Source organism: Panthera tigris, chromosome A1, assembly GCF_018350195.1.
Source record: "Panthera tigris isolate Pti1 chromosome A1, P.tigris_Pti1_mat1.1, whole genome shotgun sequence".
Lineage (NCBI taxonomy): Eukaryota > Metazoa > Chordata > Mammalia > Carnivora > Felidae > Panthera > Panthera tigris.
The window spans coordinates 152,052,705-152,072,604 of NC_056660.1; the positions used below are offsets into that span (position 1 = coordinate 152,052,705).

A 19,900-nucleotide genomic window follows, 5' to 3' on the forward strand; every position below is an offset into this window, starting at 1 on the left:
AAAACAACAATATACTGGACTTAGAAGGTCATAAAGTTTCCAGTTGTAATGGGCAAATAGTCACTTAGGATTATTAATTAAAACATTGATGTTTTAGGGGCACCTGGGTGGCTTATTCGGTTAAGCATCGACTCTTGATTTCAGCTCAAGTCATGATCTCACAGTCGTGAGATGGAGCCCCACGCTGGGCTCTGCACTGAGTGTGGGATTCTCTCCCTCCCTCTCCCTTTGCTCCTGACCCACTTGTGTGTGCTTGCACACATACGCTCTCTCAAAAAGTAAATATTTAAAAAATATTGTTTCATTCTCTCACTTCCTTAGTACCTTAGCCAAATACCACTTAATTGATTGAAATCTGATCTCAATGGTTCTATTTACTTTATTATAAATCTGCAGATAACTTTGTGAATTGAGCAAATGCACTGAAGTATTTTTCCTAGCTTTCAATTTGCCTCCACAGTTTTAGTCCAGCAGATGGTAAGACAGCCCTTTTAGGCAAGGATTAGCTCCAGGAGGCTCCAGCCATCTGCCTTAAGTGCATTGTCTTCCCCCCTTGGAAGATCTTTGTAGAAGTTTAAGGTTGACCAACTGTGAGAACAGATAGGTAGTATTTGCAGGTTGCTTTACCAGCATGAGTCTTGTTTTTCTGGCTTAAATTCTCAGGGACTGTGAAGTTAGGTATTCCATAAGAAGGTAAACTTTAATGCAAAGATAGCCTCCTATATATAAAAAAGTACTTGAAGTGTCTTTAAATTTGCTATATTAACAGGCATACCTTTTTGCTACAATGCTTATTTTTTGTTTACACATTAAATTCTTACAAAACAAAATTGTGTCCTTTTGTTTTATATGAACATGTTTTATTTTGAGCCTACTTAAATATATTTAATAGAGAAAATACAGATTTTACCTAGTAAAATATTTATTGAGCAAGAATGACACTATCAAATATTCGTGAATAAGCACCAACAAAAAAGAAAACTCAAGGTGATTAAAGTCATGATAAATTAAGATTTGGCAGACAGTGTAATATTAGTGTGATCACTAGTATCACAGACCTACACTGGATACAACAGAATGCTAAGAAATCTGGAGGATCTTGTTAAACTTTCCATCCCCACCATAACGTACAGTGTCAATGGCTTTGCCTTAATATGGTTAAAGGCTCTGGAGTTAGTAAGAACTTTTTATTAAAAAGTAACTTTAAGTACAATTTTAAGGAAAAGTAAAGATTACATCACAAATTCTTCCACTAAATAAAAGCTTCAAACCAACTTTTTCAATTATTTTTGCTATTGGTAACTTTTAAAAATAAAATATCCTTGAAATGGAAAGGTGGTTTTATGATAAAATTTACACATAATTTGTTAAATGTCTGACCCACAACTTGCTAAGAAGTCGTGGATCATGCCTTTTAAGGTCATCTTCTCTGATATCGAAGAGCATCCAAAGAACACTCATCCGAAATTTGTTTTCATTTATGTCTTATAAATAATCCAGTGGATTTTATTTCATTCTAACAGGGAGGAAATATGAATTACTAAACCTCTGGCAATTCTATCCACCTTACATAGTATCTCTATTTTAAATAGTTTGAAAGAAGAGGAGAAAACGTTTGCTTTTATTCAATTAAATTCACCAGCTTCCATTTTACATTGAATAATAAAATAGAAACTTTATTACATTTTGCATATCTTAAAATACAAAAAATAAGGGGCAGAAAATTTTAAAAACCAGTTTTACAGATGTACATGCTAACAATGTTCTACAATTCCATTTTGCATTTGTATCCAATACATTATACAAAAGATTTATAGTATTTGCATACATAAAAAGAATTAAATAAAGCATTCAGATATTTCTATGATCTAACAGTGCAATATGCATATACTTGGAAGAAAAATACTGATTTCCTGAGTAACGGTGTTGTAATTCAAAATAAGAATGATACCCATCATAATGCACCATTTAAATAGACTTCTAAAAACTCCACCTTTACCCTGTAATGCTTTGACTGGATCCTTTCTTCATAGTATTTCTGAAACATCCTTCATATTCCCAAGTAGGTAATTTTAGAAATAGATACCTTCAAAAGAACTAATCATTAAGTAGTGGTTCATTTAAAGAATTCTTCAAGCCACTGAACAAGCAAGTAGAGTCCAGAAAAAAAAAAGCTTTAAACGGTAAGTCCTTTGGAAAAGTTCATTTAGCATTACAGTCTTATAATTCTAATGTGGCCAGCCGACTGTATAATCCATTTTAATCTATCTTTTGAAGACATGAATCCCATAATTTTCTAGGAGTAGGACGGCAAAAACTTTAAATGGCATCCAATAGTTCAAAACAACCCTAACCATTTGTACCCAGACTTAAAAAAAAATAATAATCTGCTCTAAAAATAGCAGATTTTTCTTCACTTACAACTCCATTTTTTTTAAGTGAACCAAACTCATTTGCGGTTGCTAGCATATATATATATATATTACATATATACCTTCTAATGTAAAGCATCCAAGTAAATTCAAAGAAGAGTTGCAACACAATTAAAATCCACAATATCAAACAATAACTCTTATTAAGTTTTATAAACTAATCTGTGTTTGCCACAAGTTTTGATGTATACTAGTACTTTTTAAAAGCTAAAATTATTCTAGATCTGTTAAATGCTTAGGAAATTTTTTTTCATTTAAAATGACCCTTAAAGATTAGAATCTAAAAGTCTATATATAAGATATATATAGAATTAGATATAATTCAAATATATAGAAAAAGGAAACTGCCTGATTGTGTCATAAGGATATGTTCTATTTCCTTCAAGAGGCCATTCTACAAGACTGAAATGGTTTTTAATCAAGTACACAGTACACTTCACTACCTTACATAACTTATTTTGAAATCAGACCTACCATGATTTCAAAGTACCACTAGCAAAAAGGAATCACTGACTGTAATTTCATCAATTCGATGTAAACAAAGTTCTTCATTCCACTCTAAAATAATCCATTTTTCTTTCCTAAAACTTGATTTTTCAGCAGGCGTAATAAATACAATGTAAACCAACCAAGTTAACACAGCATAAAGTCGAAAGATCATACATATTTTCAAGATGCTAAGGCACATTAAAATAATTTTAAAATTTCAAACTAAAAAGTTACTCAAAAAATGATTTTGCTACAACTTCCAATATTAACATTTTTCGTTAATTGTCTAAGGTCCTTTAATATATGCAAGAGCTTTAATGTTTGACTTCTTTGTCCTGTCTTTTTATGATACTTTGCTCCTGAAAGTACATAAAACCTCATGTACCATATGTACTTTTTCACCCCACTTGTTACCAATATTGGAGTTTGAAATATAAAATCACTGGTCTAAAGCTGAAACATTAAAAATTAGTAAATAATGCCCAGAAAATGAAGTGGTATTATATACCTAAAGGTACATACTTTATTATACACAAAACACAAAACAGGCAATCCAGACTCCACCAAATCTTACTTCTAATTAATCATTTTGGTTACATTTTTAAAACACACACTTTAAGAAATTAAATGATGGAAATTCGTATACAAATGATGTTTACTTAGCCAGACTGTATCTGATCCACAGCAAATCTTAAGAAGTAGCACTATCAAGCCCTTTCAACTGATCTACACACCTTTGGCCTCTGCTGCCCAATTTGATGCTATAGTTCAGAGGAAAAAAAGGTTTAAGTTGAACATTTTCTCTTTGAAAAATATAGGTTAATGGGTCAATCAATAATTTGTCTGTTACTTTCACGCAAAAGGTCTCTCTCATCTTTGCTTTTGATTCATGAACCAATTTCTACAACAGATCTCAGAGGCAGACAATGAAAATTTGTTTTAACCCCATGAAGTTGTGCTTGATAGTGAAGGTGGAGATGAATTTATACAGCCTATGTTATGAATCCTATTGGACCATCTGAAATAATACTTAATTTTAATTCTAAAAATTAAATTAGCTTACATAAGTAGTATTATAAGGCATTAAATGTAATTAAGGCATGTTACTACAAGTAACACAGCAACAACTTATCACAGTATGTGAGGATTTAATTCCTAAATAATGCTAATCTGTATAACACTTTTCATTAAAGAATTACAAAAGTGCTTTCAAATAACAGAGGCAAATATAGTCACTTAAAAAACAGAAGCAGAGGCACCAAGCTTTAAGAGACAAAGATCACTTTTAGGTCTTGACCTAATCCAGTGTTCCAGGGACCAAATGGCAACTTCCCAACCATACACATTATTTTAGGGGCTTATAAAAGTTATTTTGCCTAATATGTTTAATATTAACAACCTTAAGCCAAAAAATAATTACTTGAAAAATAAAACTTAAACATAACCAGTCTTGAATATAAAAAATGATACATTTTCCAAGTTAAGAACTTCCTAGACCCATATTTAAATTCATTTCTGCTTTAAGCATTGATACAAGATATATGGATTTACAACTCTCAATATCAACGACCAACTGTAGGAATTTCATACTCAATCTATTTGTAAGTGGATCCAAAAAAGGGTGAAAAACAAAAGCATCTTCAATCTCCTTAACTTTTGCCTTTAAAGTGGTTACTGAATAGAATTGATTCATCACACTCCAGATTCACGTCATCATTAACACTGTAAGTATGAGCTCACTGCTATGTTTTGTGTTGAGCAGCAGGTGACTGAGAATCTTGACTATATAGTTTATGATCATGTTGGCCAAAGGGTATTCCCTTAGTTGGACCAATTCCATTTTCCATTTCTCTCTGTTGTGATGGGGGTGTGACTCCTGAATGCAAATGTGAGGAAGAATCCACTGTTGAATGATGACTAACATCCACTTTAGCTAAAATTTCATAATACAGCAAATAAAATACTGGCGTTATTATACCTACTATCAACATTATCACTACGGCTGTCCACCACCCTATTCCCCAGTCTGCTCCATAATAAGGATCCTTACGTTGAATGTTTTTGTTATCAGGTTCAAAACGTATTTGTTGTGCTGTTAAAGCAGATACCACCTCATTAAGGTTCTCTCTTTTGGTGTCTGTACATTTTACTATTTGTTCTATGTCTCGGTCTACTTCTTTTAAAAAGCTACCAGCTGACTCACTGGAAGAAAGAGAATCATTAGGTGGCAAAATTTCCTGTTGTTCTGGAACATACTGGACAGATGACGGACGTGAAGCCTGTCTTCCTTTTGGAGGATAAAGTGTTTCAGTCAATGAACTAAACTTTTTAACTGGAATTTTGATAGACCTAAGGGCAAAAAAGTCTTGATCGCTGATGAGATTATTAACCCTCTTGATATCTGCTACCTGTAAAAAAAAAAAAAAAAAAAAAAGCAACATTCAACTGAATTTTCAATCAAAACAGAGGTAACAGTATTCATTCATCCCATTACTTTTGGAAGGAAAAAAAAAGGTACAGTTTAATTATTAGTAGTATTAAGTTATCACACCCGGAGAGATTTTATTTGTGGATAACAGTTCTATACCACTCTTGATCTACCAGTCTTAGGAAATCGCTAATTACTTTTTACTGTCACTCATGTATTAACACAAATGTTAGGTATTTAAGTAGATCCTGGAATCCTTTGATATTTCTCTTTGTACATCATGCACAAATATCACACTTCTGCTGTTTGTAAACAATGAGAAGGAAGAATTACAGATATTTATGTTCTTTCATTCTTGCAATTAGAATATAGGCAAATATCAACTTATCCAACTAAAACTACCATATTTTATCAAAACTAAGATGCCATCAACTCTAAGATGTGCCATTATTTATCACTAAGGAAAAAAAATATTGAGGGTGCCACCATTTCACTTTCAAAGATGTTAAAATGTATCAAAAAACATGCACCTTAGATAACATATTTCCCTTACTTGTCTTCTAATGACATTTTCCCTAACTTCTGTGTTCATGCAGTATTCAACCACCCCCAAGATGAGTCATTTTTTATAAGCTTTCCCTATGTATTATACAGTCCTCAACCTGTCTGTATATCCTATCTACCTGCCATTGTGAAGAGGGAGAGCATGGGAGTATTCCTCAGATTACCCGTTATTATGCCAGGCCTCCCATAATCTTTGAGTGATTAGTCCCATTCATGATTTCCATCAACGCTTTAACCTAAGCCCTAGTCATTTATCACTCGATTGATGTCAGAGAGGTAAAGTGTGTCTAGGATAAAGCTTTTCTGGCTTGGTCAACTCAATGGATAATAATGTCATTTACTGAGATATAGAACACTTAGGAGGGAGAAAAGAAAATAAACACAGATTATATACGTGTTGGCTTTGAGGTGACTGAAATATCTAGGTGGAAGTTATCCAACAGGGAGTTATATGTCTGAAATTTGAAAGAATGATCTCATCTAGAAATAATGACTTGTGGATTATCAGCAAAAAAATGGTAAATGAAGTCACAAGTGTACACAGATTCACTAAAAAAGACTAGGAGAAAAAGGTGATAAATGAAAGATGACTGAGGAATGCCAACATTTGAGGGTTATGTTGAATAAGAGAAATCTACAAAGGAGATTAAGAAAGAGTGGCCAAGGGGTGGCTGGCTGGCTCAGTCAAAAGAGTGTGTGACTCTTGATCCTGGGGTTGTGAGTTTGAGCCCCATGCTGGGTACAAAGATTAGTTAAAAATAAAATTTTTAAAAGCAAAGAGTGGCCAAGAAAGCAATATACAATGGTGGGTTTGACTATCTGGGTTTGACGGATGGCTATGATACTTTCTAGCTCTATGATTTGGGGCAAGTTGTTTAACCTCTCTGCAATGAAATTTCCACATATGTAAAATGACAGTAATAACACTACCTACCACATAGAGTTTTGCAAAGATTAATAAATTAAAACATATGAACATTCAAATAGCAATATATAGTACATTATGCAAATGTTAGCTGTTATTAAATATTACTAGTAGGAAAATCAGAAAGCTGAAGAATCAAGGAGGTCAAACAAGGACAGTTTTTAGGAGGGGGTGGTGACTGATCAACTGCAGATTTCTGATCAAGTTCACTGAAGAATGAGAGTTCTTGTTGGAAAAATCAACTCCCTGGAAGTGTGTATGTGGGAAGAGGATGGAGAGGAAGACTGAGGAGTAATTAGATGAGACAATAAAGGATGCTTTGAAAGTTTATGACCTCAAGACTGTTTAAGGCAAATGAAGACTCACTGACAAACTCCAAAACCTGACCCCATTCTCTTTAAATGTTTGTTTGGTATTGTCTATTCTGACTAGTAACTACTCCATACTCTTTCTAAACCAGGCTTCCAAGTCTTAAGTGTCTACCTAGGTTCTCACTCTAATTATCCCTATATTCTCCATTATACTAACTTCTTTGGTTGCATTTAGGATTCCAACCTTGCAATTTTTATGCTCTTGTCAGTTTTAGGACTGGCATATTTTTAATAATTTCTAAAATTGAGTACTTACAAGAGGAATACAGCACTAAGTACCCTATTTTTATTTACTTTTTTATAAACTATGTGAAGTGAATTAAAAAAAAAATTTTAATGTTTATTCATTTTTGAGAAAGAAAAGTGCAAGTGGGGAAGGGTCAGAGAGAGGGAGATACAGAATCCGAAGCAGGCTCCAGTCTCTGAGCTGTGAGCACAGAGCCCAACATGGGGCTCAAACTCACCGACCGCGAGATCATAACCTGAGCCAAAGTCAGACTCTTAACCGAGCCACCCAAGCACGCCATAAGTACCCTATTTTTAAAGTGATAAATCCTTTTGTAAGGTTCTTCCTTTTTTTGATGGTTCAGCTCGTGGTAAAAGGGAGCATTGCTTAACTCCCTAACACTGTTGTATCAATCTTCCTTATTGTAGACAAGACCTTCTTTCCTCTAATGTTAAGCTAACTGCCCTTTCATCATTCTTCATTTTAAATGAGGAATCAGCTGAATAACCCCAAATAATCTCTGTAAACTTCTTCTCTATCATTATTACACATATTTTAGTCCAAGCCCTGATCATCTTCACTTGAATTATTCCAACAACCTCCTTACTGGGTCCCCTCCAACTCACCAGCAGGTTTCCCTACCATTTTGTAGTACTCTTGTTAAACCTTATAGCAGTGTTCTTACTATATAGATCAAACTTTTCCTCAGTTCTCTCAAAGTGCTTCATCCCAATCAGTCTACGCCCCTCATTTTTGAAACATCTATTAAACTTCTTCTGTTGTTCACCTTATTTTCTCCTTAAAATCTTCTCCATGTCACTGTCCTATACCTTTCTCCTCATATACTCTAGTCATATTTTTTTCCTTTTCACCTCATTGGAAATATAATCTATTTTTAATCATTCATATAGATGGCATTTCAAACTTCTCTTCTTGTAAGACAATTTATTAGGTTCGTTAAAAAAGAATCCATGTCTTTCTCTAATAAAGCTAGTGGACCACACTTTTCTCTTGAATCTCCACCTTGGTAATTTCAGCCTGGCCCCTAATTTTATTTACTTTTTAATATGAAATTTATTTTCAAATTGGTTTCCACACAACACCCAGTGCTCATCCCAACAGGTGCCCTCCTCAATGCCCATCACCCACTTTCCCCTCCCTCCGACCCCCCATCAACCCTCAGTTTATTCTCAGTTTTTAAGAGTCTCTTATGGGTTGCCTCCTTCCCTCTCTGTAACTTTTTTTTCCCCTTCCCCTCCCCCATGGTCTTCTGTTAAGTTCCTCAGGATCCACATAAGAGTGAAAACATATGGTATCTGTTCTCTATATGACTTATTTCACTTAGCATAACACTCTCCAGTTCCATCCACGTTGCTACAAAAGGCCATATTTCATTCTTTCTCATTGCCAAGTAGTATTCCATTGTATATATAAACCACAACTTTTTTATCCATTCATCAATTGACAGACGTTTAGGCTCTTTCCATAGGAGATATTTGGCTATTGTTGAAAGTGCTGCTATAAACATTGGGGTGCAAGTGCCCCTATGCATCAGCACTCCTGTATCCCTTAGGTAATCTTAGTTACTATCCATCATCAACCTTCTAAACTTCTTTTTTTTTTTTTTTTTTTTTAATTTTTTTTTCAACGTTTTTTATTTATTTTTGGGACAGAGAGAGACAGAGCATGAACGGGGGAGGGTCAGAGAGAGAGGGAGACACAGAATCGGAAACAGGCTCCAGGCTCCGAGCCATCAGCCCAGAGCCTGACGCGGGGCTCGAACTCACGGACCGCGAGATCGTGACCTGGCTGAAGTGGGACACTTAACCGACTGCGCCACCCAGGCGCCCCTATCATCAACCTTCTAAAGCACATTTTGTAAATTATTTCTCTACAAAACATGAATTCACATGTCTATGTTAAAAATTAAACCAGATATACTATGATATAATAATAAATGGTACTGCCTCCATGAATAAGTTGCAAACCCCCCGCCCAAAATCCAGCTCTTATCTCATCAAGAAATGTGTTTCACTAAAATACTTTATTAAGTTTTTAAATAAAAATTCTTAATGTGTCTGTTTTGAACAACTATGAATTGCAGTAATTATTTTAAAAAAATACATAGAACCTTAGGGTCACAGGAAATTTTTAAAAATTCAGTTCATATTTGTATATATTTGGGGGTGCCTGTATGGCTCCGTCGGTTAAAAATCTGACTCCTGATTTCAGCTCAGGTCATGATCTCATGATTTGTGAGATCAAGCCCCATGATGGGCTCCAACCTGTCAGCTTGAGATTTTCTCTCCCTTTCTCTCTGCCCCTCCCCACTCACGCTCTCACTCCCTCTCAAAATAAACATTTAAAAATAAGTAAAATAAATTTGTATGAATTTGTATAAACAAGTTTATAAATACGTATGATATTATTATAGAGAACTATGACAGGTAACCAATAAAAGGCTCTCAAGTACAAAAATATACATTATGGAAGACTGTGGAGGGAGGATGAAAATTTTAATCAAGGAGAAAAAGCAATGATAAAACTTTTATGCTAGTAAAAGTTTCATGCTTATACACTGGGGCACCTGGGTGGCTCAGTCAGTTGAGGGTCCAACTTGAGCTCAGGTCATGATCTCACAGTTCGTGAGTTCGAGCCCCAAATTGGGCTCACTGCTGTCAGGACAGAGCCTGCTAGGGATACTCTGTCCCCCTCTCTCTCTGCCCCTCCCCAGCTCATACTCTATCTCAAAAATAAACATTTAAAAAGAGAGAAAGAGAGAGAGAAAGAGAGAGAGAAAGAGAGAAAGAGAGAGAAAGAGAGAGAGAGAGAGAGAGCGAGAGCATATAAAGAGTATTCTAACAGTCTTATTTTTAAGTATCAATAGCAACAACATTTTTGAAATTATATCCTTTAAGTCATTAGGAAGTATTAAAACTCACTTTAAAATGTGCAAGGAGGTACACAGTAAATACATTTCAAAATTCTACTAGGAGTATGACAACATAAAATTCAAAAAACAGTTTCCGTAACAGTTTCCGTATCAACGTGTTTACATGAAAACAGATTCTGCACTAAGGATGCAAGATGGACATAATGACACAGATATGAAATGGATATAAAGAGTTTAGTATTATTAAAATAAAAATATACCTCCCTTTTTATCAATCCTACTTTGGGGAACCTACTCCACAGAAATAAAGGTAGCACCACTTATTTTTAATTAAAAATTTTTTTCTTTAATGTTTATTTTTGAGATAGAGCACGAGTGACACAGAGAAAAAGGGAGACAGAGAATCTGAAGCAGGCTCCAGGCTCTGCGCTGTCAGCACAGAGCCCGACCCCACGAACCTTGAGATCATGACCTGAGCAGAAGCTGGACACTTAACCGACTTAGCCACCCAGGTACCCTGTGTACCACCATTTAAAGATACAGTGCTGATGATATTCACCACACAATTCAAAACATGAAGAAAATCTTGAGTACATGATAGAATAGTTTAATATCATGGTATATCCATACTATGCAATACTATATAACTATATAAAATGGGTTAGATGTGTCAGACAGTGAGGCATGTCTATGATATATTAAGAAATGAGGGGTGCCTGGGTGGCTCAGTAAGTTAAGTGTCTGACCTTGATTTTGGCTCAGGTCATGATCTCATGCTTCATGAGAGTGAACCCCTTGTCGGGCTCCACACAGAAAGCTTTCAGCTTTCTGATTGGGATTCCCTCTCAATCTCTCTCTGTCCCTCTCCTGCTCATGTTCTCTCTCTCAAAGTAAATGAATAAACATTACAAAAAAAAAAAAAAAGGAAGAAATAAAAAAGACAAAAGCAACTTGCAGAGTAATTGGCACAGTATACACCAATTTTTTTAATGTTTTTATATATGTATTTTTTTTGAGAGACAGAGAAGGGTGGGGGGAGAGAGAGCGAGCGCACACGTGTGCATGTGCACATGAATGGGGAGGGGCAGAGAAAAAGGGCAATAGAGGATCCAAAGAGGGTTCTGCCTTGACAGCAGTGAGCCAATATGGGGCTGGAACTCACGAACTGTGAGATCATGACCCGAGCCGAAGCTGGATACTCAACCGACTGAGCCACACAAGTGCCCCAAACCAATTTTTAAAAACAAAAATTGGGGCACCTGGGTGGCTCAGTCGGTTAAGCAGGCAACTTCAGCTAGGGTCATGATCTCACAGTTCGTGGGTTCAAGCCTCATGTCAGGCTCTGTGCTGACAGCTTGAGAACATGGAGCCAGCTTCGGATTCTTTGTCTCCCTCTCTCTGCCCCTCCCCAGTTTGCACTGTCTCTCTCATTCTCAAAAATACATAAACATTAAGAAAATTGTTTTTTGGTTTTTAAAATTTTTTTTATTTTAGCTTTTTTTTTTGTTTTTTGTTTTTTTTTAACAGAAAAACAAAAAATCACCAACACCCCAAGTATTTTAGATAATACATATTTATATTTATATATTACACATATTATTTTTATAAGCACAAAAAAAGGTATGGAAAGAAACACCCCAAAGTGTGTTATTTCAGGAAGATGAGGCAGAAAAAATTTTTCTTATATATTTCTATATTCTCTTAAAACCTGAGTAAGGAGACAAGATAACACATTTGGATGTCTAATACTGAAACTAGACTCATGGATTTAGAAATAAACGGAAATCCAAGTATTCACTTAAAAATTTAAAAAGTTAACATCTACCAACATAATACAGTTTTCTATGGAAAGAAAGGAAAAGACAAGATAAAAGCACAGAACTTACTTCAATTTGTGCTAATGAACAAATAATTTATTTTGGACAGCATTATGCAATATCAAATTAAAACTTACCGTACAACAGTACTGAAGGGCTATTGCATTTAAAGTATCTCCTTCCTGTATATCTTTTGTTAATACTATGATGTCATCAAGTCTATCTCTTGATGTACTTCTTCGGATTTTCTCTTTTCCTCTGGATCGAAGCTCATACACTTCGGCATCCTCCTCCAACATGTCACTGTCTGTACAATTTCCAAATGCATGTACTTGACCACTTGAATGAACTCCTGGAAGAGGAAAACTACGATTCTGATGTCTCCCTGCCATGTCAAAATCTGAGGGGGAAAGAAAGAGAAAACTCTGGAATGTAGCTGATCCATATGACTGACTGAGTTACATGAATTTTACATTCAGGTCACATTATATGTATATTTTTAAGAATGATTTTAGTTATTTAAAAATTCAGGTTTGAGTTTTAGAGATGTTAAAGTACAAAGAACATATCTGGCAGCAGAAACAATGAGAGAGGAGGGAAAGGTAATCCATTCTTATAAACTATGTATCACCAAAAGTGGAGGTGATAAACATTTTCACGGAAGTAAACAGTTATTTAAGGTCAAGAAATTAAGTTCCCCTTATTCTGAGTATGTGAATAAAATTAAGGAAACTTCTGATCATATATGTGCAATTTATAATTCTGATAAGTAAAAGTACGGGTTTTATATGTACAAACAAAACACTTTAATAAATCCAAACATTCTGGCTTGTTCAGCATTTTAAGCTCATATATCTTTTGTACTACCTATCTACCTCCTTGGATCAAGTGGACTTCAGTATTTATGTTTAGTATATATAGCATGTGCTTTCTATATAGGTCGTAATTTTGTCCTAGACCAAGGATTCTTATTTTTTGAAAGTTTTTCACCAACATTTATCAAAGTCCTCATCCAACTCAATTTATGGTCGATAAAGACTGAATATAGTTCAGGCCACTACATTCATTTCTACTTCAGAAAAGATACTCTTAAGAATGAGCACTGGCCTAAATTAAAAGCATACATCAATAAGCGTGTATCAATGAGTACTTTTTGTTTACTTGTATATGCACTCTCAACTGATCTTCAACAAGCTGGCCTATTCTCATTAAAGACAAAACAAAAATAAAAAACTAATTCCACAGATCCAGTTCTTGCTTCATATTACATGTTCACATAAGAAAGAAAGTATAGTAGATTGCTTTCAGTTATTGTTGTGAAAGATGGAAAGAAGTAGAAGGAGTAAAAGGCATTTTGGAGATAAAATACTTAGGACTTAATACTGTGACTCAGATATCAAGAGACGAAAGAAGTTAAGAATTATGCCAAGATTTCAGATTTGCATCATTGAGGAAATGGTGATGCCATTCTCTAGAAAACAGAACACTGGAAGAAAAGTGGGAGGCTAGACTATGATTATAAATTCCTTTAAGACAGCCCAAAAGAATGTGAAGTAGCCCAGCAGGCTACATAGTCAAATTCACAAAGGTCTGGGCTAGAAATATAATTTCATGACTCATGTGCATAGGTAGAAACCGAAGCCGTATAGGTATAAAGGAGACTACCTAGAAAAAGTACAGAATAAGAAAAGAGCAGTCAAGACTGAGCCTTGAAGACCTGCTACGTGTAGTAGTATGTGAGGGAAGGAAAATCAGCCTGCAAAGAATACGGAAAAGGAATATTCAGAAGAAGAAACCATAAAAATATTATGTCATGGAAGCCAAGCCCAAATGGTGTCTTAAAGGACTTAGTTCAGTTGTGAATACTACAGACAAATATGAAGTGACAAAGAGAAAAAAACAAAAAACAACTCTCTGACTCTGCTGTACAACAATGCAATGCTTTAAGAACTCAAGGGTTTTTATTAGACCTAGATAACTAATAGTTACATGTTAAGTAGACTTAAAAGTTAAAAACCACTTAATATACACTAATTTAAATGTGGCCATACTTCCCTTTAGATTCTTCCTAATAATTTGTTGTTAGAATCCCAAACTGGCTTAGAACAGTTGAAATTCAGTGAGCAATGTGCAAAGCCATTTTACATATTGACATCAAACTTTCTCCAGAGTCTATTGCTAAATACTAAATAATACGACTAGAACTTCATCTCACTATCTCTTCTCTTGTGTAATGAAATGCAGGCAGCAGACTACCACAAGTGGATACTGTTTTTGAATAATCAAGAACTGGTTGTGACTCCAATGAAAGTGGAAAGCTAGTCACAGGCCCAAGCAGATAATTATCTAAGCCGACTATACAGACAGCAGAAAGTACATAGTATTCATCTCATCTGGCTCAATTTTCTTCACCTGTCTTAATTCTTAGGGTAGGGGGAAAAAAAACCCTGCATGCCACCTAGATTACAAACCATGGCAAAAAGTAATTACCAATGGATACGTTATTAAAGCATTTAACCAGCTCACTCTGTAACTGTAAACTGTTTCCCAAACACCTTCATACTTTATAGTAACTGTTGTTGGGTGTTTTGCTTTGACTTTCTTTAAGCAGATAGGGCCATAGGGTCATAGGGCACAAGGTAGTTCAGCACTGGGATAGTAGTAACACAGGGACTGTATCCGCCAGGGGCAATTCAGGTTTTAAAAACTTCTCTTCCTCTCTATTCCACACACCTAGATTTTTTCTTTCCCTGTTTATATGATGATTAAATCTCAGGTTTTTACGCCACACCGTCACACTTGGACGGTGTGGACGAGATGTTGCCAGCATATATTGTCGTGGGGTAAATGTAGTGTTTAGGTTTTAAATGCGTGGCTCTGAGAACCAAACAGATAGGAGTCCTTCCTCTGACCCTGTTTCCCCGAGAGTGTAAAGAGGGGCTTCGGTGGGGTTGGTGGCGAAGATCTCCTCTGCCTTGAGGTCTCCTACATGCAGGCCAGGATCCGAGTCCCAACCGGCGGCCCCGGCTACACCTGCGGCCGAGGGCTCTCCGCCATCTCCAGCGAGAGTGTAGCAGGGCCCAATCCCGCCGACCACCATCTTTACCTGTTCGGTTAGCAGCGGGGACGCAACGAGGAGCCCGCTGCCAGGTCCGCCGCCGCGGCTCCTGTCCCGGGCAAATTCATGACCAACCCTGCGCTTTTGGCTGCCCCTGCCCTCTGCCGCCACCGCCGCCAACGTCTCTGCCTTCCGGGCCGTGCGCCGCCGCCACGTCCGCAAACCTGCCGTGCGTCATCGCGTCAAGTGGGCGGAGGTGGGCAGAAGAGGGGGAGGAGGAGGAGGCCGGAGGTGGAAAGGGGCGGGGAAGGAGGAGGGCGGGGACGCGAAGGCGAGACCAGACCCGGAGGCTTCTTAACCACTGGCCTGCGCCTGGCGCGCAGGCGCAGAGACGCCGCCAGGGCCGCGGGGGCGGGGTCCGAGTTCCAGCTCCGCCCATATCTCCTCTCCTTCGGCCCCTACCCCGCCCCTCACCCTCCGTGATTGTAGCTCCGAGGGCCAACCCCGCTGGTTAACCCGGTGATCGGGAGCTACCTGCCCGCTGCGCCTTTGTCCTTCGTACACACAGTGCTGGCAAAGACTGTCTAGAAAATACCCAGGGGTGGGAGTCGGGAGGAGAGAGATGCTTAAGGATATGACGGGCACTGTTGAGCGTTTCTTCTTGCTCTGCATCTGGAGGTTTGTCTAGGGTGGAGAAGGTCGCCCAAAACCTTAGTATTGACATCCATGTTTTGGAAAATTGTACTGTGCTTATTACTTTTCATGCGGAAGCTTCTAGACTTGCAGAAGAGACAAAATACTGGAGAGAAGTCCTTGGTTGGCGGGGTAGGGTTGCCTCAGTCTTTGTATTGATAGGTGAGGAAAGTGGGCCACCTAGAGTCAGGCCCCGGAAAATGTTTGCCCTCAGGCTTTGGTTCTCAGCTTGTTATTCTCAAGGAGTCAAGGCTGTGTACAAATTGTAACTTTGTTTTGAAAATTAACTAAAAGTCACTGGTAGTCACTGTTGGGGTCTATGAGATACAGTTTGTTAAATCACAAACTCCTTACTTAATATATTATTTTTCTCAAATTTGCTAAATGAGTATGATAATGTGTTTGAATTTATGTAAATGACTGTAAAGCATTTTAGTGATATGCCTCCTGTTTCCCAAAGTTAACGTTACAGACTTTGCCCTTTGATGACCATGCTGTCTTATGACAATGTACGTGTTCGACCCAAACAGCTGGGATGCAGGGCGCAGAGCACTTCTTTTCAGAATGTCTGAATATTTATGCATCATGAAGACCTTGAAGCTGTGTTTTAAATTACTTTCAAAGAGTGTTTTTGTTTTCTGGGAAGTGTGTTCAGTAAAGGTTAGGAATTCTGCACTGCAATATTTTTCTTTTATTTGAGGAGGTAGACACTGCGGTCCACAATGCGACACAAAGAACTGCAGGAGAAGACTTTTTTTTTTTTTTTTTAAGTTTGTCAGAGCTGTTCTGTGTGCTGTTGCCCTTGTGACACCCGTCTGTAACCATTTATCACTGAGACATTTTCTCATCAGTAGACAAAAGATATATTCCCTACTTGATATGTAGGGCTTCAGCTGCTCAGCCTTCATGAATGTTAATGTGAATACAACCTTCTTTCTGCGTGTAGGTTACTTTTCTTATTTTAATGTCAATAGGCAGTGGAATCCATGTGAGAGCCTAAGTGATAGAATTTCAAGCACTTCTACAACACTGCTACCTGTTTTCTTTCTATAAATATTTTTTCAATGATATCTGCGTGTTCTTGAATCAATATTTATGTTTAACAAAAGTGCAGTTATTGAACTTTATATAAAGACAATAATAGAACTATATTTTATTATTAAAATATACAAAGGAAGCAGTTAGCCATGAATTTTGGCCACGTTCCAAAAAGCTGGCCAGTAGGAACAAGTACTTTGTCTTTGAGAAAAAGGATGTCCCCACAGCTGAGCAAAGCCAAAGGGATTTTCAGTTTTTGAGATCTCATCTGACACAGTTTTCATTAGACGGCTGCAGATGAAAGAATATTTAGTTTTTAGGAATGTGTGTTTCTGTCACTAGCATTCAAGTTTTGTGATTTGCTCCAGAATAAAAACAGTATTGTAATGAGAGTATAAGTTGATGCAGCTGGCTGAGAGTGGTACTTGGTAATATCTATCAAAGTTAAAAATGCAATTGACTGAACTATTAAATGGCTAGGTAATTACCTTGGATTCACTTACATGTACATACATATAAAATGTAATAGATATGTTCAGGAATGTTTACTACAGTCATAGCCAAAAATCTGAAAATATTCTAAATGTTCATCAGTAGCAGACTGGATACTTCTGATACGTTTATATATCAGAATATTGTAATGTTATGCTTTTAATGTTTAACTCCAACAAATGCAATTAATCTATATTTTCTGATTTATTTCTTCATTTACCTAATAGATTTTCATTAGAGGAAAAGTATATGCGAGACCTTTATTCAAGCCATTGGGGATACAGTGTTTAAGAAGACTGTTTCCTTACTCACAAAGCTTCCATGTCTAGACACGTGGAAAAATCTCCAAAATGTATTTTAAAGAGAAAAAGGTAAGTTACATATAAGAGGTATGATGTTATTCCTTTGGAATAGAATTTATATGTATACTCCCCCCCCCCCCCCACATACACACACACACATTCATGTATCTATGCAGGGAGATACATTTAATCTTTCTTTCTGGAATGTTATGGAAGGAATTTTGAACAGTGGTTAAAAAGGACTAGATGTGGCAGGAGAATAAGAAGACTCTTCCTTTTCTTCTTAGCCCTCTCTATATAGATTAAATTTTTATTACCACGTGATTTTATTTTATTAAACAATATAAAGACTGAACACATTTTATTATTGAATAACTGGACTTGTTTTATCTACATTTAACCAATAATCAACCATCCAACTCTTAATCACTCCAGAGTCTGTTTGTACTTTTATTTTCAAATAATAAGTGCCTGGAGAAAAGAACCAGATCAAGTCACTTAGTAATCAAAAAATGAGGGGCACCTGGGTGGCTCAGTCGGTTAAGCATCCGACTTTGGCTCAGGTTATGATCTCTCTGTTCGTAGGTTCGAACTCCGTGTCAGGCTTTGTGCTGACAGCTCAGAGCCAGAAACCTGCTTCAGATTCTGTGTCTCCCTCTCTCTTTCTGTCCATCCCCTGCTCACTCTCTGTCTCTCAAAAATGAATAAATGTTAAAAAAGAAAAAAAAATTTAATGAAAGGCAGGGCACCTGAGTGGCTCAGTTGGTTAGTGTCCAGTTCTTAGTTTCAGCTCAGGTCATGTTCTCACACTTCATAGGTTCGAGCCCCGTATTGGGCTCTGCGTTCATAGTGTGGAGCCTGCTTGGGATTCTCTCTCTCCCTCTCTCTCTCTCTGCCCCTCCCCAACTCGTGCTCTTGCTCTGTCACAAAACAAACTTTTTTTTTAAAGGAGACTTTTAAAAAAGTAAATAAAAAATAAATGAAAGGTAACAGAACACTGAATTATTTTTACTTTTTTTTTTTTTTTTCTCTCTGGCAGATTTCTTTCATCCCTGCTTTTACTGTCTGCTCCTTCCTATGTCCTTTTATCAACCTTTCTTTTTAATTCTACTTTCTAGAAGCAAATCTGAAAAAGACCTCTGTACACTAAGGAAATACTTCAACTCAGATGAATTTAAAACTATATTCTGGGATGAAACTTAAAAAAAAATCCCGTCGTCTCTCATCATTATGTATATATGTGGTGGTGGTGGTTTGTGTGTGTGTGTGTGTGTGTGTGTGTGTGTGTGTGTGTGTGTGTGTATGCATATATTTGAATCTGTATATATAGAATCCATATAGACAGGAAATATTGTGTCTCTTCTCTAGAAGTCTTGGAGAAAAAACAAAGCGCATGATTTAGATATGTTTTGCTAGAGATGAACCAGATGACCTTTCTAGTTGCCATGCACCCTATGATTTTAAAATATAGTGATTATCGGGGCGCCAAGGTGGCTCAATCGGTTAAGCATCTGACTTCAGCTCAGGTCTTGATCTCACAGTTTGTGGGTTTGAGCCTTCCCCACCCCCATAGGGCTCTGTGCTGACAGCTCAGAGCCTGGAACCTGATTCTAATTCTGTGTCTCCTTCTCCCTCTGCACCTTCCCTACTGGCTCTCTCTTGCTCTCTCTCTCTCAAAAATAAAGAAACATTAAAAAAATTTTTTTAAACATAGTGGTTATTATAATCACAGCTCTGCCATAATGCAGTTGAAAGAAGAGTCAAGGGTACTTCATGAATCCAGAGTTGCTTATAAATGTTAGTAAGTAATTCAGGAATATTAAATATGACTTGAAAACAAGCATTCTGGGGCGCCTGGGTAGCTCAGTCACTTAGGCACCTGACTTCAGCTCAGGTCATGATCTCACTGTTCGTGAGTTTGAGGTCCATGTTTGGTTCTGTGCTGAGAGCTCAGAGCCTGGAGCATGCTTTGGATTCTGTGCCTCCCTCTCTCTCTGCCCCTCCCCCACTCACTCTCTGTCTCTCTGTCTCTCTCTCAAAAATAAACATTAAAAAAAGAAAGAAAGAAAACAAGCTTTCCAATCCTTCTGTCCATACAGGCATTACTATATGAAAACTAGTCTCACAAATACTATTCTTAAGTTCATTAGCTAAGTAGTTGGTACATATAAA

General features: G+C 36.9%; 1 protein-coding gene across 1 annotated transcript; it reads right to left on the reverse strand.

The window, feature by feature from the left end:
- Positions 1-921: 921 nt before the first annotated feature.
- On the reverse strand, positions 922-15,501 carry LYSMD3 (LysM domain containing 3). Its single transcript, XM_007079756.2, has 3 exons — positions 15,252-15,501; positions 12,283-12,545; positions 922-5,329 (listed from the first exon to the last, which is right to left on the reverse strand). Exons 2-3 carry the CDS (start codon positions 12,535-12,537, stop codon positions 4,664-4,666), a joined length of 921 nt encoding a protein of 306 aa, XP_007079818.1. The 5' UTR covers positions 12,538-12,545; positions 15,252-15,501; the 3' UTR covers positions 922-4,663.
- Positions 15,502-19,900: the final 4,399 nt, after the last annotated feature.